Source organism: Drosophila melanogaster, chromosome 2R (genome assembly GCF_000001215.4).
Source record: "Drosophila melanogaster chromosome 2R".
NCBI classification, from domain to species: Eukaryota; Metazoa; Arthropoda; class Insecta; order Diptera; family Drosophilidae; genus Drosophila; species Drosophila melanogaster.
The window spans coordinates 23,570,982-23,589,097 of NT_033778.4; the positions used below are offsets into that span (position 1 = coordinate 23,570,982).

Below are 18,116 nucleotides of genomic sequence, written 5' to 3' on the forward strand. Positions count from 1 at the left end.
CAATTGGTAAATGGCATATGAGTGTTCCATAATTTCCATTAATTGAGGCCTTCTAACTTGATCAAGCACTAGACTCGGCTTCCATCCACTCCATTCAGAAAGGGTCGCACTTGGGTTTATGGCCGGACTGAGATAGGGGATTTCGTTTGGAAACCGAAAACGCCGTCCCAGATTCAGATTCGGTTGACAATGGAGCGGAACTCGAAGCCGTGCGTCAATTTGGGGCAGCATTGAGGATGGGTGATTGAAACGCGACAATTTGTTTGGTTCTCAAGTGCAAATGCTCGAGGAGCGAGCACAACTTGAATAACAAGCAATGAGCAATCCGGCCATCGGCAATCGTCAATCGAAGGGGGAACGTATCGCACACATTACACCAATCAATCCGAATCGGATCCAGCTGCCCCTGCCTCGAATTCAAGTAAACAAAAGCCATTAGCAAATGTGTATCCGAAAGATGCACAAACGGCGACACTTGAGCTGGTGTAATCAAATCATAAATTCATATATATATATACACAAATGGAGATAGATACGGGAATATGCTCGCCCTGTGTCATTCTATGCATTTCCATTAGAGTCGCACAAATATACATAGAGTAGATGGATATATGTAGATATAGTTATAGATATACATATCCCTTCCAGTCCGACGACGCTTTCGTAATTGGTTCAAGTGTCTTTGGTCTTTGGGCTGCAACCACAGAATCACAGCAATGAAACACAGAAACTGTACTTTATCGCCAACAACAATGAGTTGTCGAATCCCAAAAAACCAGCTGGTTGTTACGAACGGAAACTCCTTACCCATCCTTTCCCTTTCCTCACCAACCTCCAGCTCATCTCCGCTCATCTCCTTCTTGCGCTCCAGGACTTATCAAACTATCTTCGAGCGTTTTGCTGCAACCCCTTCGCATCTTCCTGTCGTCCCTGCTGCCATCTCACCTAGCTGAGTTCAGCTCCGCCTGTCCGTCGAGACTTTTCTTATTGTCTATACCCTAACCATTAGTTTCCAACTGGGAGTAGCAGTTGATGATGTCCTTAGGACTGGTATCTGCCACTATCTTACGATTTCTAATGTGCAAAATGAAATGCTTCATGTCTTTTGGTTAACAACTTTTCAAAAAAAGGGGTGTTCATCGAGTAAGGCTCTTAAATATATTCTTTATAAAGTAAGCATAAAATCCGTTTTTCGAAATACAACCCTTTTTTGATGTGCTATTGGGTAAATTCTCCCTGAAAGTCAAGTTTCCATTAGTCGCTTTGCAATTTCAATTTTTAAGGGTATTCCAAACATTGCGCAACATGGTCAAAAAACTGATTCCCCCCCCCCCCCCCTCTCTCTCCATTCGGCAAACCTCCTTCGTTTCCATTGTAATGGGTCCGAATTCAAAAAGTCGACAACGCGCATATTTTAAGAAATCATTTCTTGATTACGACGTTTGAAAACAATTTGTCTTTCACTCTTTCGCTTCAGTTCTCAGTTTTCAGCTTTTTGGTTATTTGGTTACTTGCTGTATATATGTATGTACTTCAATATCCATATACCCGAACATAGATACAGTTGTGTTTGTGTAGAGGGTTTGCTGCCTTTGTGTGTGAGAAATGTATTGTGTACTTAGCGCAAAGTTGTCTGACTTGTTGAGACTTTTTTATGCATTATTCTAGCGCCCATTTTGATTTTTATTATTGTTGCTGCGGCTGCTTTTTTTTTTTCTTTTCTATTTCTGTTGCTTTTCATTGGCTTTCGTTAGAAAATAGATATGGGAGTTCTAGCGAGCTAAATTGATGTGGTGGCTTTTTGTTGTTCGTTACTTACTGGCAACGAATTCATATTTGAATTGCTGTTTTTATTTGGGGGGTTAGAAATGGGATCGAATTGATTTTGGCTTTGAAGGGCTTGATTTCTAAACAATACCTTAAAATTCAATAACAAATATATATATTTCAAAATGCTTCATTTACTAAGAGATATGATATGTAGGCCTACGTGAAATCGTTGCAAAGTATTTGCACTTTCTCAGAGGTCCTTTTTGCAGTTTTCTCCTTTCATTAATGAATTTTAGTGAATCGGCGGGGGAAGGGAGAAGGCAATAGCCGTCACAACAACTGGCAATAACACCTGTTGAGGTCACGCACACAGAGGTTGACACACACACACTCCATTTCACACAGACACGCGCCGTCGCATCCGCACACACGCACGCGAAAAGGACAATAACACTTGTTCACGTGTTGCGAGGATGAGAGTGGGAGAGCGCCAAAGCGGAATGGATGCGGTGCGAGGGGGAGGGCAACAGCAGCCGAGCACATGTCTGCTTGCCCATGCTCCCGCTCCCTCTCTCTCGCTATCTCTCTGCTTCTCTCTCTCTCGCACACAGCGAAAGATGCGCGTCTGTGTGTCCTTGCCGTCGTCCTTTTCGTCTCTCTGTTTTGTTTTCGCTCTTCGTACGTGTGAGTAACATGTGCATACACACACACACTCACACGCAAACGCATATTCGTGCCCATAGGTCAGGTTCAAAGCACCTCGCCTCGGGCTCGAATTCAGGTTAAGGATCAGGATATCGGGATAAGGACATCGACAGCTAAATGCCACTAAATATGCAGCATAATGGACACAGGGCCGATGGGCAGAGTGCCAGAATGGCATGTGTGTCCTGCCGCTCGAAATACGATTCCAAAGGTGTGCAAAGCCTGTCACAATATTGCGTGCTCCCCTCCCCTCTCCTCTCGTCTCTCTTTTCTCGTCCTTTGCTCCGCTGCTGATGCTGATAAGAAAGAGCAGCACAGCGACCGCAACTGTAAAATGTCAACAGTTGGCGACCCAGGACATGAACACATGTTGCGCGATAAGCAGGGCAGGCCAGGAGCATAAACATGCCAGCACAAGAAGTGTGGCGCAATAACGCGCAGTGTAGGATGTGTAGGATGACTCACAAACAGAGGAAGCCATAAGCTAACGGGACAAAGGGAGCGGATGATGTCCTGCTTGTTCATAAGTTTGGATTCTTAGTAATGTTGGATTGGTCTTAAAAGTGTCGCTCTTATGAAAATGAATAGATCGAAACTCAATAGATATCCTTGGGAAGATAAGATATTTATGGTTCAACTTTCCTTTCAAATCATGGTAATTCATGGTAATTCAATTTGAATATGATTTATCTCTTCTACGAAAATGACAATATCTATAGTTGTCATTGGAACAATGAAATGCGAATCGATGTGCGGATCCTTGCCTTTCAATCCGACTATTTCATTACGTTCAGTTCACTAGAGTTGAATAAGGGTGCAGAGATTATGCGTGCTATCAAATGACACTTCCGATCGGAGGGATCAACTGTACTCCATAGCATATAGCATATCCATAAGAATAAAGTCGCACGCAAAATCCAAAGACCGAAACTAAATTTCAGCTCGGGCGACGCGCAAGTCGAACACCCTAAGTCCTAAAACGCAGATTCATATACCACCATTGATTGCCTGGCTGACTGACTGACTACCTGAGCAATAGCAATGTGAATGCGATTCGTACCTTGAGGCATTTCAGCCCAGCCATTGGGATGGGATTTGCCTTATTTGTAGTTCTTTCTGCTACGTCTGTGTGTTTTTTTTTTTTTTTTTTTGTATTTCGGCATGTTCCTGGTAGATATTTTTGCGTCTTGTGCAAACACACAGACTGCCAGTCGCAGCAACTGGGGAGAGATAACAAAGGAAACACGTTATCCTTTTTTTCATGTTAATGGTTTATGGTTTCCTTGTTTTGACGATAGAAACAGGAATGAAAATGCGACTATAGGTCGGAATAGGCATAGTGAATATAATGAGAGCGCCTAATGCCGGAGAATCCATTTCCATTCTCAAATTTTGCGACTCATCCAAGTCTTAGGATAAACGCTCACTGAGCGAAAATGTGTGATATTAAATATTATACATTTTATGATATTTGAGGAAGATATAGAATTGGCAAAGAAAGCATAAGAGATGATACATATACATTCTTCTTGATGCGAATGAATGATGCGAATACTCCATCCTTCACAGCTGGATTTTCCTCAGTGTAGCCTAAAACATAGAGCGTATATCAATGAAAAACTGAGATCTGAAAAGCCAAAATGCGTCTTTGTTGCCCATGTTCCATCTGCCTTATATGCGTAGTTTTAGGAACTAGTTTTGCGCCTTGCAAGCCTTGCGCAGCTGTTTGGGCAAAAGTCCTTTGTCTGCAGATTATGAATGCGCAAGACTACGATCCATAAGTAAGTCTGCGAGTGTATCTCAGTTTCTATTTTGCAATGCGGAGATTCAATTACCATTTGAACAGGTGTCCCTTTCCCCAGATTTGTGCTAATAATGCAATAGCTGGTTGCTTTTGAGGCTGCAACCCTCGCCCAGTTTTTGAGTCCCAAATCCAGGGGGTGCAACTATTATTAAACAAATTCAAGTCTCTGGCAATGACAATAACTGAGTCGCTCGGCGAAAAATGGGGTGGTGGACTCAGTTATGAGAGGCGGCATCTACGCATCTGCATCTGCATCTATGGATTGTCTAGTCGGGCGGGAACTGTACTCGCTCGACATTTGAAATTCAAATCGCAACGGCGTTGAAAGCGTATTTCAATTTTCCCCCTTTATTTGGAGTGCCCGGCAGATTGGGAGATTGCCAAATCGCACTTCACACAGCTCGGCTCTAAAGTTAGGCAAATGTATTTACATATTTAGCCATGAAGCCGAAGGAAAAGTGACACAACACAAAGATACTTTTTAGTTGCGGGGTTGCGCCAGCAAAGCGACATACAGATACTCAGATACACAAAGCGTCGAGTTGAGATATTTACCCTGAGATACGCATTAGAATGGGTTGCCCCTGATGATGATGGCGATGTTGACGCTGAGGGAGGCTGCTATATCCAAGGCAATAATCTAATGTATTCAAAGTTATATCTGCGCCCAGTTTTCTATGTGAATAATATTTGTGTATTTATGGCTTTTTGTATAACTGTATTAATGGTCGAAAATTCTTGATTACCATGAAGCCATTTGAATTCGAATTGTGCCCTCAGATTTTTATTAACGGACCACCGCCCTCTTCCCTTCCGTTGGCCATGTACAAATCAGAGCCATTGTTGTCTTATGGGCAACAAATTTTCCATCAATTTCCCCGCCCGCTTTTCATCGCGAACCGCGAAGTGTACACCCTCGACAGAAAGGGGTTGCAACATGTACTTCTAAGCTATTTTGAATTCGAGTTGCCGGGGCAGGGCCAAAATGATGCCGAGATGATGCATTAAAGTGCGGAAAGATGTGCGAATTAGTTGCGACCAGTTGAGATTCATCGAGTGGGAGACTTCACGGTGAGCCCGTGAAGTGGAGTGGAGATTGGTGAATTGAGTTGTTGTTCAGCTGGAATGATGACGTGTGAAGGGTCTTCAACTATTATTATATGAAATATACAATCAAACTATAAGTTTTAAGAGACTTCGTTGCACATGCTCGTAACTCCTGCCACCCAGGATCATCTCATGAATCAAGCTAGGCATTTTTTTTCAAGGAATTTGATTAAACTATCTCCGTCAATACATATGTACAAATATAATATAACGAAGAGCCATATTTTAATAGAACAACTGTCCTCTACCCTTAATGGGATTTCTTTGCTATCTTCGCCTGAGATCCCCGTCTTTTGAAAAGAAGTCCTGCCTAGAATTTCGTCAACTAAATGACAGACATCCGTCCCTCAGAGATGACTCTCCCACATTGTCATTGTTCAACGTGCATGGCTACAATAATTAATTTTCCCAAATCCCGATATCAGATTTATCTGTGGAAAACGTTTTAAGCCTCCCCCTTGAACGGAGAAAAAAATGGAAAATGAGCAAACGAGGAGCGTAGAAAACAAAACCAAACAAAAAACGAATGCGAACAATAAGAGATATTTTTAAATGGAAAATTTCGTATTTAATCCTCACTATGTCCCATACCTTTCTCACACATCCATGCGGCTATCCCTGAATCCATCTATCTGTCTGTCGGTTGGCTCTTAGCTAACCCAACCTTAGAATGCCTTGGATGTTTCGTTGCTGTGGTTGTTGTAATTCATCACCTACAAATCAATCATTTTGACGAACCAACTCACTAAAAAAAAAAAAAGAAGAACGTTCGAGCCGGCAGAACATCGAAATAAAGGGAATATCGCACTAAGAACGAAGCGTATAAAATGCACACACACTGCTCTGTAGGGACAATAGATCAATGCTTCCATATCAAAGAGTCGGCTTGACCTTTTAACGCAAGTTATGGCTCGGTAGGTGAGGGGTGAGGGGTGAGCGGTGAGACGAGGGACGAGGGACTGGCTATCGGGAGATGCGAGATGGAAGCCTGTCTCAGCTCGACTAATTGTCTCCCAATGGATCACTCTCTGGGTTATTACACTGCGAGAAACTGCACGGTTTGATGGGATCCAGAAAATAGATATCAGTACGATGAGGCTCAATTTGATAATTATCAATCATAAATTTACAATGTCTTCAAATTAGGAGAAAAGCTTACGATATTTTGTGGGCTATAACTGTTTGGGAATTTTAGCATGCAAGCCGAAGGTGCTGATTGATCTATTTTTCTAAAGATATTAAATAGTTGCACATTTTTCCAAGTGCAGCGCTCTCTATCTTGGAAGCATGAAAAATGTTTTCATTCCATAGATTTATGTAGATAGGTGGCCTGCGAAGGTGTGGTGTAGGTGTGCTAGTGCGCGTGTGTGCGTGCGCTGAGTATCTGTGTGTGTATCGGCACTTAGTTTGTTGTTTCTGTGTGCTGCAGCATTTTGGTGTGAGATTACGCATTCCGAGTTGCCTGCCAGATCTTTGACGATCCTTTCAGAATTGGAATTCTCATCTTGTCTTGGCTTAGTTTACAATGCTCTTTTGATTAGGCCTCGGAGGTGGCCCCCTCCTCCTCCTCCTCCTGCTGCTCCTAACCTCTCCGCCTGTTAACCCCCACCCCACCCCTGTTGTACCCAGACGTACGTGATTGGTATTATTCATCACTTGTCCTTCGTTGTATCCTATATCTTTGGGATTTGTTCCTTCGCTTCGCATTGCGGCTTATCGGGCGAGATTTGTTTAGGCACTCAACCTTGGCAGTGTTTAATTAAAATTTTAAGTATGTATGCTCAGGTAGTTTGCTTTTTCTGGTCTTTGCCGTGTTTTGGTAGGTAGAATCAAAATGCTCAAATTTATTTAGTTGGCACAGGAAGTCGTAAAACATTTGCGCTCACTGACTGGGATTTTCCTGTGCTGCACGAAAAATTTCTAATTGATTTTTATAGATTTTTGTTCGGACATTTACAGGACTTCTGCACTGATGGAAAGTTTCCCCCAACCGAATAGTGGGCTTAGTGGGTTCGAAGGGGTCAACAGCCAAAAACTGAAAAGTTTTACTGAGTACTAACAATGAATGCAGTCGATAAGTAGTGGCATAAGTACGATTTCATTTCTACGCACACAGACACATAATGCCGAGCAATGAGAAACGAGGAATGGAATCGGTTTTTAATGTCGGCCGACACCGAATAGCAAGTTCACTTACCACCCTAAACTACTAGGATTGATATATATATTTACCATAACATATGCAACTTGAATGCTAAGGAATGTTAAACCAAAACATTAAGATTTAGGGAATAAGTTGAACTGAAGTAACTTGTTACCAACATTTGAGTTAGGGTATCCTCGAAAGATCCGAACTCCTCCACCCTTCAAAGGACACCGAATCGACTCAAGGCACAGCTGTTGAGAAAGAAGCAGAAGTTGGATAAAGGAGCTGAGCAGAAGAAAAGGAAAAGAAAAGGACAGCAGGCGGAAAAGGACGAGAACGATGAGGAGGAGGGGTGGGCTGTGGGCTGTGGGCTGTGGGGATGGTCTCAAAATAGTCATTGTAATAAGAAAATTTTGATTTCATTTTTAGTATTTGTGTAAAATTTAATAACGCCGCACAAGATGGCTGACTTCGCAAGGGGCAGGCACAACAAAAGGAGCAAGCAGGATGGAAGGAGTGAGAGAGGGAGAGGGGTGGCATGGCCAGGGGCGTAGCGGTGGGGGTAGGGGTAACTAAAACGCTTAAAACACACAATCTCGTTTCGGGTTCGGTTGGGATTTCGGGGTTACGCTTAAACTCTAAGTACATTTTAACTTAACTGCCTTTTTTGTTGTTGGTCCTTCGGTCTTTCGGTTTTTGTTAGTTGCCCTACCCGCCGCCCTGCCGTTCTTCCCCCATTCCCACGTCGAATTGTAAGGCGAGAAGGCAAAAAACCCAGATGATGATGCCGATGCCAATGACGATTACCACGCCAGGATGGGGGTGGTGGCATGCCAAGGGGTGGTGGGTTGGGTTGGATTGGGTGGTGGTTCCTCAACTTCTAACTTGACTTGTGTGTGTGTGTGTGTTCGCCTGAGCACAATTATAAATTTTTGGAATTGTTGTAATTTAGTTTGTTTGTTTGCCAGTTGGATGTGCTGGCAGCTCGCTCCTGCTCGCTCGCTCGCACCTACCACACGCGTATCCCTCGCTCCCTCTACCGGCTAGTTCGAATGTATATTTGCGCTAGGGTTTTCCCTTTGTTATGTACTACTGCTAGCTTTGCTCTTGCTGTAAGTGCGAGTAAGTGAGGCAAGCACTTTGATACCCATCAATTAGTCAGGGGTTCAATGTAACCCCATTCGAGCTGAGCAGCTGCTGCTTAATTGCCATGTCTTGAAGACCTCTTTAGTACAGTACCCATAATTGTGTCGAACAATTTGATTTAATATCATAAATCCCATTGTGCGAAGGAGGCATTTCTTCGTAGAATGCAATCAGAGGAACATAAACCTATTGAATCGAAATCTAAGTTCCAAAGTAACGAAACTGTTCGATGGGAAGGGTATGGGTTAGGCTTTTCGAATGTGTTACCACCTCTACTAATTTCCTATCTGGTATCCCTAACGTAAACCCGCTTAATCCGTTACCTCCTGTCGCTGCAACGAAGGCATATGCGGCATACCCTTTGACACCCTGTCCATAAAGGGCATAAAACTTTTCTCCTGACTGCGATTTCCACTGCGACTGCTGCCTTTGCTGATTATCACGATAAAGCATAATGATTACATTTTTAGTAGCAGCCGCTTGGGGGGGAGAGTGAGTGCGAGCGGGATGGCGGCAGTCGAGAGAACTGTGAGTGCGAGCGAGAGTAATTATGGTTCGCAAAACGTCGGAGTTTTTGAACTTGTTGGGATTTGGATTGAAATTGGGCTTAGGTTTGGGTTTGAGTTTTGGGTTAGGGTTTGCTAGTTCGGGAGGGTTGGTGGTATATAGCGGCATTGGCTTGCACTTGATTAATTGCGATTTATGTATATGCGATATGGAACTTTGTGTGTAATTACGGACGGGTTGGTAGCTCTTATAACGGTCGTTGACATGAGGGTTCCTTCGGATTAGATTCCTCTCATTCGTTCGCTGTGAAATTCGAGCAATAAGCGAGGTGATTATGTAAGAATAATAAAAAAGGGGGAGGCAACCGAAGACTCCCTAAATTATGCTATGCAGCTGCAACATCCTTCTTCAAAACCGAGATACTTTTTTTTTGCTGGCTGAGCAAATAATTCAGATTTGTGATATTTGTTGTTTTATTCCGAGGAGAGCGCACTGTTGCTTTTGTTGTAGCCGCGTTCTTGCTTTTTGTTTTGCTCGCCCATTTGCTACTCCCACTCACTCGCAGAGAGAGAGAGAGAGCGAGAAAAGCAAAGACGAAGGAGAAGAGAGCGGCAGAGAGCGGAGTTGGCAATCAGCCTAAGTTAAAGTACAATTGCCGCTATTGTCATTACTTTTGGCCCACATTTAAAGCCAAATACAACGCACACTAGCGAAGCGCGAGAGCGCCGCTCCCGAATTGCTCTCTGCAGCATGTTTCGTTGCTGCACGAAGCGCACACGAAGTGTCTTCGGCTCCGCTCGTGCTTGTGTGCGTTTGTAAATTGATTTTATTAGTTTTTCGTTGTTGTTGTGTGTTTGTCGCTGCCGCAGTCGCCGTCGCCGCTGGCAGAGCAGAATGATTTTAAAAAAATTTTGAAATGCGGCCCTTTAGTCAGTAACTAAACGTGAAGCAGTGCGAACGCGCGCAGCGGCACAATTCCAGCGTTCTTGGCTTTCATCCGGCGTTCTTCCCCCATCAATCACTTAAGAAACCCGCCCAATGATACCGATACCTAGTGCTAAACACAATTTTGAATCGGTTTTCGAGTGCTTACACAACCAAGAAACCAACATATAAACCAATTTACCCATGTGAACATGTGCAATTAGCTTGCAGAAACAACGAAGTTCTAGAAATCAAAACAAACACGATAAACTTGCAAAAACTCTCGCTTTTCGGATTATCAACAAACACACACGAGTGAACTTTTCGCAAGGACTTGTGAAAAGGATAACGAACGCACACAAACAGACAATCAAAATGGTAAATATGAACATGGCTCACACCAAAACATATCTACAGGGTATCCGTAGTGTTGGCCACAAACATTGGCAAAGGACTAAATACAAATGGTATTTTCTATCCTACCTATCCTTACAAAAGGATACTTCGAATTTAAGGTGCCAGTCTAGTGATGATAACGAGCAACATTCTAGATGTGTGGCTTATAAACATGAAACGAAAATATTGGCCAATATAAACGTTCTAGTGCCGCATTTTCATACGCCCTATGAATCAGCGCGCACTGGCTAATTTCTATTTTATTAGCCAAGTTTGTGTGACTTGACTGACACTCCTTAGTCTTAGTCATTAGCCAACTAACTGGCAAATGGCTTGGTATCTTCGCCCGTCATTTGTGTGGGCTAGATTGCATATTATAAAGTGAAACATGAAGTGAGATACCAATGGAGATATGGTGATATTCCGATTCAGAATCGGAGAATACCTTTTATTTGGCACGCACTCGACGCTGCGGCGTACATATAAATTTAGCTTAATCTCTTGGCTGCATATTAATTTGTGCTCAATAATATTGGCATCGCTAATTTCTATAATTTCCGGCGCTGCTGATTCGCTTAACTTAGGCGACCGAGCGAACTGCACCCATAAAAGGCGACTCTGATTTGTGTTTCGCGATTTATTTGCTCCGGGATCCATAAAGCAATATGCACACTGTACAATTAAGCCATCGACGCGTCACTTCCTCTCTTACTTATATAATTCCGCTGGATTATAGTACCAAAAGCAGCACTCTGACATAGCCAAACCGAGGAGTCTCCAGGCGGATATGTGCCGAATTCCAATCGTTATCCCTTTGTGGATACCCCCCACAAGGGTCTTTGTGTTGATAACTATTGCAGCTGATAGGTGTTTGGAGCTTAGTACGGTCTTAGTTCAGCGACATTATAGTAATGACTAAGAAGCTGGCCGACGATTGATAAACTCCAAGTTTTATATCATCGCGAATGGGCGATGGCTAAAGAATTCGACTGCCAGAGATGATGCTCTCAATTGTCAACAATGTTTTGCAATCAAATGTGTTACGTATCTGATTTTCAAATTAATCGCAATAAATGCGAAATATGAAGAAAAATGAAGAAGAATATGTGCGCTTTGCTCGTTTGGGAAATATTGAAAATGCTGCGCCATATGTGAGAGGAGAGATACATTTGTATCTGTGTTCTTGGCGGGATACAAATAAACTTTTGGCACATTAAGAACGCCGCAAAATGCGAAGAGTCAGCCAAATATGAAATTATGATCGCGAATATGATTATGATTATGATGTTGTTATAATTAGAGAACAACGAAAGCGAAAAACGATTCATAATAATTCAAAAATTGACTTGAAGCACTCGCATTCGCATTCGCATTCGCAGTCGTCGTCGCAGCTCTCTGCTCCGACTTTTCCACCAGCTGCCGTCGCCAGATCGTTCAGATCGCATAAGTATAGGATCGTTCGGAGACCCATATGGCTATGGGTTTAGTTATGGTCTTAGTTGGGGGCTGCTATTTTTAAGTGCACGCACACACACACACACACACACACGGCTGCAATTACACTTTCGAGTGCTTAATCACAGCCGAACTTTTACACAAATCATATTCCCCAATATTGTCGGGTGCCACCCCGCGTTTTCCATTCAGGGCGTGCGCCCCCCTCTTGCAACTTTTCTTCTCCCACTTTTCCCGCACTTGCGATGGCTTTTCCATTGAAAAGTCGGGCGAGAATGTGCCCGATATGTTTCCACTCAAAATGCTCGGCGGCGGAAGGAGGCGGATGAAACGAAACGAAACGACCACATTTGTTTTATTAATTGCCACTCCTACAAACACATGCTCAAGAATCCGCGGCCGATAATCGTGGAATACGCTATTTTATATGGCATAATCATAATTGGCCAAAAAGTGGCTGTAATGAGCAATACGAATCGAAATTACTGTGGTCTACACATTCGGACCATGTTTGTTGCCGCGGAAAATCTCCCCATTAATTCGATTCCACACATCCGACATTTCGGAGGATGCTGCCTATATATACAACATATAGAGTGCAGATCTTACAGCTGGCAGTGCTCACTGAAAATAGAAAATGACTAGGAAAATGCTTTATAGGATACTAAAATTGATGGCGATATGTAAAGTCATATAACTTAAGTGACAGTATTGGATTGGATTGTTTTTAAGGGCGATTATCAAAGGGTTAGTTACTATCACTTTATAGAGGATTAATATGTATCATATTTCCAAAATTAATAAGAACTCTTGGCCAGCATTTGGCCAAATTCAGTTAATCGAAAATACCATTCGAGCACATTTTAGAGCTTTGTCAGCTGCCAACCCCTTTTTATTGGCTGCCTATTGGATTGGCAATTATTGGAATTTATTTATAATGACCACAAAAGCACACATACGAGTATCTGCGAGTTGAGGCAACTTCTTCCATGGCTAATTTTCACCATCTGGAATGGGATTTGATCTGATTGCATGTGAGTGTAGCTGTAGCTGTATCTGTATCTGTATCTGTATCTGTATCTGTATCTGTATCTGCGCCTGCTACTGACTACTTAATTTCCAAGTGCCATAAAATTTCGATCTGGAATTCAAATTGAAAGGTTGCCCGCTTATGCCAACTTAGGTTTGGCGTTGAAATAAGATTTCTTATTTATTGGTTCTATGCTCATAAATATTTAAAAAGCCTCAATTGACAGCGTACAATTAGTATATTCATTGGCACTTGAAATTGGAGGACAACCTTTAAAAGCCAATTGCTGAAAGGCTTTCGATCGAAATGTTTATGTTAATGGCTAAGGAATTTTCCATATTAATATTGAGGCTAGGGTTTCGTTACCCCGTCACCGATTGTGAGCGCCTCAAATGTCGAATGCAAATTCGTTCCATCACTCACTTGGGTCTCCATAGTTTTCCACAGCGGAAAATTAATGCAAGTGTAAGAAAAGCGGCCGTCGCAGACAATACATGTCCATCTGTTCATCTGTCCATCAGTCAGTCAATACCTCACATCCTCAGTCAGTCAGTCAGTCAGCCAGCCAGCCAGTCAGTCAGTCAGTCAGTCAAGCCAGGCGACAGGCACAGCCGGTCCAAGTTGAGTCACCTCATGTTATGCTCATGTGGATGCCGCTTTAGATTCAGGCTCTTTATTTCACCTATCAACAGATCCTTAAAATACTCATAAAATAAACTTAAATTTATAGATTAGTTCTAGGTTAGGCATTACCAAAAAAGTATCTTATAAATATGCTCATTACTTTATAGATACGTGCTTATACATTTGACATATATTATATCTGTCCTTTTGCATTTCATTGCGTTTGCTTATTAAATCTAGTAATTGAATTGGCAAACTGAGAAACACGATATATCAAACTCGACCAGCCAGAAATGAATAACTTATAATGATGCTCGAGAGCTGGTTCATTCCGAGCAACGTTGCCAATGGGATTTCACGCTTTTCCGGGACACACGCGACCACCTCACGTGGCCATCGCAACTCCGCGAGGCACAATGGCAATGGTAACTCCTCCTCCTCCTCGAAAAGCGTCTTTTCAGTTTTGGAACTTAAGCCCCCGGCCATGAGGCGAGACAATAAACTGGCAATCAATCAATGCACGTGCTTCATGTTTTTGATAATGCCGCAGCAGAGAATTTTGGACTGGGTTTGGCTTAGATATTGCAACATCGGATCGGGAATCTTTATGGCGGTGGGCCAAAGTCCGCCGCGGCGTCACCCGAAAGTCGCTCAATTAGTGGCGATTTAAATTTATAGATACGGTTAGGCAATGCATGCCTGCTGCCCGAGGAGAACGTCTTAATTAACTTTAATTATTTTCAATGAGCGACTATGAAATACAAAAACATTCCCCCCAACTAAGAACGCGACTCGGCTCTCGATAAGAGGAGCAATTAAGTAACGAATTAATAGCAATCGGACTTGTAAATATGATGGTACCCTCAGCGCGTTCTTCTTATTTGCCATCCCTCCACATGGGAACTTGTGTGCCATTTAACCCGATCCCTTCGCCCTCTCGTTACCCACTCGTTTTTTTTTTTTTGGGTTAAACTTTTCACGCCACCGAATTCGTGGCTTTTGCATTTTCCAAACCGCCAGAGTTTTTCCGCTTTCCATGTGTTTGCATGCGGGCAGGCCTAGGGCCCGCTCAACTCCGGCTGCTCCCTGTTTTTCCTCTGGTGGGCCATTAATTTATTTGTCTGCAACATGCAAACCAATTGACAATCAAACGCAATTAGTCACAATAATCGAGAAATGGAAACGCATTTGCTGCTTATATTCTCCGGCCCGAAAATATCAATTCTACTCATGCCACCCCTGCTCATCTTGATTGCCTTGAAAAATTCGTGAATTATGATCAGCACAGGACAACATAAATCATCTCAGGTAGCCGCTGGGGCAACGCCCAAAGTTCACATCTTCTATTGAATGAATGACAGTGTGATATGGAGGAAATGGTGCTGAAAAGATAGTATATCCAAACTAGAGGCGATTTATTGGCATCTCAAGGATGCGCTGGCCACGAAAAAGTATCTTTACTCAATGTGAGTCTTAAAGTCAGTATGGTACATTATATAATTATGAAGATCAAAGGAGGATTTGCGCACGCAGATGTCGGAAATTCAAAACTTGGCCCACATTCTGTGCGGTTTTTGTTCGAACACCCTTTATTCGCTTTTGAAGCTCGCAGAATTAATAGGAATTCTCCATTTTGCCTGATACCGAGATTAGCTAATGTTGAAATACGGCATGGGCGAAATATGTATAGGGTGGAGTGGGTCATCCAGTTAGTGGTGAAAAGAGCAAGACACCAGACGAATAGGAATCGGAATCGGAATGGGAAAGGAATGGAACCAAAAGGGGTTGTCGGCGGCGTCATCATCCTCATAATGATCTTCATTGTCGTGGCCGGGAATTCAGAATTTCGCATGGCGTGCACTTAATAAAATAGGATTAACGTTTTATAGTGAGCCATCGCCCATCTCTTTCACTCGGTGTATCGCACCGTCTCTTTCAGCGATTATGAGTGTATTCGAGTAGTTGCTCCGCTCCTTTTGTACAATTTCAACAACTGCGCATTGCCGGGGTTTTTATTTGCCTTGTGTGCGTCTGTACGGGCCAACCAGTTATTGAAATAATGACAGCTGTGTGATATGGACTCAAAACCGAACTCAAGAATTACTTCAGCCGAAGGCCATTTGTCCTTTGCAGCTATACGGCGGTGGCAGAGTTCTGAAAAGTTTGGTCAAAATAACAGAAGGGGGTCAGCGCATTTATACTTAGACATAAAAATGATATTCTTTTTAGCTTCAAGATAGAAGTTCAATTTCTGTAAGATACAATTGAGAACATCCAATTATATATCTCTGCTTAATATCTGAGTAGCTGAAGAGTTTCTTTAGGATAGTTACTGCGTGCCTTGGCCAATCCTTGAGCTAGCCAAAGATGAGATAAGATAAGTACTCCTTGCCTAAGTGCCTATATGCGCTCGAAAAGAGATTGAAGATTGCCAAGTTCGATACCAGATGTGCACAACAATGATTAACCCCGGCAATTGCCGTCGCTTGCAGTTTGTTCTTGGTCGCTATGTATCTGTAAGATACTTTCATTCCGTTCGCTGGCATAACTTATGCTTCAACGCGTACCATTTAGGCATAAATCGCGCTGTCACCCCGATCAGCCTTTTGTCATCATCATGAGAGCTGCTCTTGCCTCGTTCTTCTTCTCGGATTTGATTGTTTTCGTTGTCGTTAAAATATTTTTTGGGTGTGTTCTGTATTTTAATAGCGCACTGCGAAGAGAAGCCAGCACTTCCTTGCGTCTCACACACCCTTTTTGCCCCGCTACCTCAGCTTGTTTAATTTCTTTCGAATTGGTCGGGCAGGGGGACCAAACCAAACCGAAAGTAACATGATTTCAGTTTTTACTCGAAGTAATTCGGGAAATACTTTGACACATATGTACACATAAGTATGTATGTGTAGACTGCTAATCCCTCACACGTCTCAGTTTTGGTAGCTTTGGTAGTTCGACAGCCGAATTTATAGTCGTTGAAGGAAGCGAGCGGAGCGACTCACTCGGAATTATTAAACCTAATCTTGATTCTACGACTTTGGCTTCAGTTAGGGTTCCCATTCAGTGAGTGAGTGAGTGCGAGCGGGGGCGGTGTGGGCAGAGGATGTTATATATATATATATATATTTTAATACGAGTCCCCGATGCGATCGCACGATCGTCGCCACGCAGGTATGCGCGTTAAAATCGGAGATTTGATCACGAACACCAGCACCAGCACCCCACCCACCTTGACGCAGTCGCTCGCTCTGAGTTTAGTCTTGATTTTAGGATCTTAGGATTAAAAATGTCGTCAGCCTTTTATGCTGAATTCCAAATATTCTCCGCTCGCTCATCCATTTGGCATTGAGTTGATTCGCAAAAACACAACCCAAGCCAGACTTTCAGCTTCCAACGACTAATTTGCGGATTTGACAGTTGATTTGGGTATTCGATGGGGCAACTGTTGACTATTCATCATTGGATGTCTTTGCATCTGCGGCTTTGATTGTGTTCAGTAAGCTAGCATCAAGCTTTGAGCTCATCAAGTGATTAGTTAGTATATATTATTATTATCTAAATACATAGAGAGAGATCTGCAATCGGTGGAGGAGGCGATCGTTCGTAGCACCCTTACATTCATATTGCCCGACTAATTGGCCGACCAGTCATATTTCATTCACATATGTATGTGTATATGCACATCGAACTATACTAGAGGTAGTCACTCAGCACGGCAAAGGCAAAAATTAATTTATTAAAATTTAAAGCGCATGACTTTTCGAGCAAATGGCAAACGGCGGCAGCAGCCGCAAATAAATGGCAATATAGGTTATATGGGTTATAGGTATGATTCATGCGTCACACTTGCGCATAATAATCGAGGGGAGTGCGGAGGGCGGAGGGCGGGCAGGCGGCTGGAAATTCGGGCACAGATGCAGATACTGACTGGACCTACAGCCACGACCCCAAGCGTCAAGCGCCAAGCGCCAACTCCAGCTCCAGTTCGATATCAATGGATTGTTGCCGGGCAGACTAGATTCTAGTATCTAGATACCCAACTGCGTCCAGGTGTGCACTGCCAAACAAATTTTTCGTTGTTTGTGGTTTCGGTTGTTGTGCTTTTGATTTCGAATTTGATTTTGATTTTTTTTTTTTTTTTTGATGTTTGCATGTGGGCTGTTGTGCGCCTTGGGCTGTTTTGTCACTTGCGAACTGAAAAGCTGAAAAGTTGAAAGAAATTCGAGGAATTCGATTCGCCGGACAGCTTAATTAAGGTTATCTATCAAATGTACTTAGTTTAGTTTATTGATAGTGCCGTCGTGGACAGTCGCAGTAAGCTCCCTAAACGATGCAATTAGCAATTAAATATCAGTTGACTTAATGCTAGGCAAAGTCTCGACGACTTATTTATCAATTTCAGATACAAATACAACGATGTGTGCGACATCGATAAACAAAAGAGCTCTAAATTATGTGTAGTCTTAGCATTTGTTATTCCTGTTGACCAACACACACACGCACAC

The 18,116-nt window shown here is 42.8% G+C and overlaps 1 protein-coding gene across 5 annotated transcripts in view; it reads left to right on the top strand.

Annotated features, from left to right (window-relative positions):
* The window catches only part of apt (apontic), a 34,636-nt gene that overhangs the window by 6,091 nt on the left and 10,429 nt on the right, over positions 1–18,116 (top strand). Inside the window, exon 2 of one of the 5 annotated variants that reach the window (NM_166610.3) lies at positions 10,334–10,487. The exons of 2 other annotated variants lie outside the window; for them this stretch is intronic. In NM_166610.3, coding sequence (NP_726343.1) covers positions 10,485–10,487 — 3 coding nt within the window. In that variant the 5' untranslated portion in view covers positions 10,334–10,484. Of the gene's footprint in view, positions 1–10,108; positions 10,488–12,827; positions 12,995–18,116 lie in introns of those variants that run through there. 2 more of the 5 variants (NM_166611.3, NM_057832.5) reach the window with 2 other exon arrangements.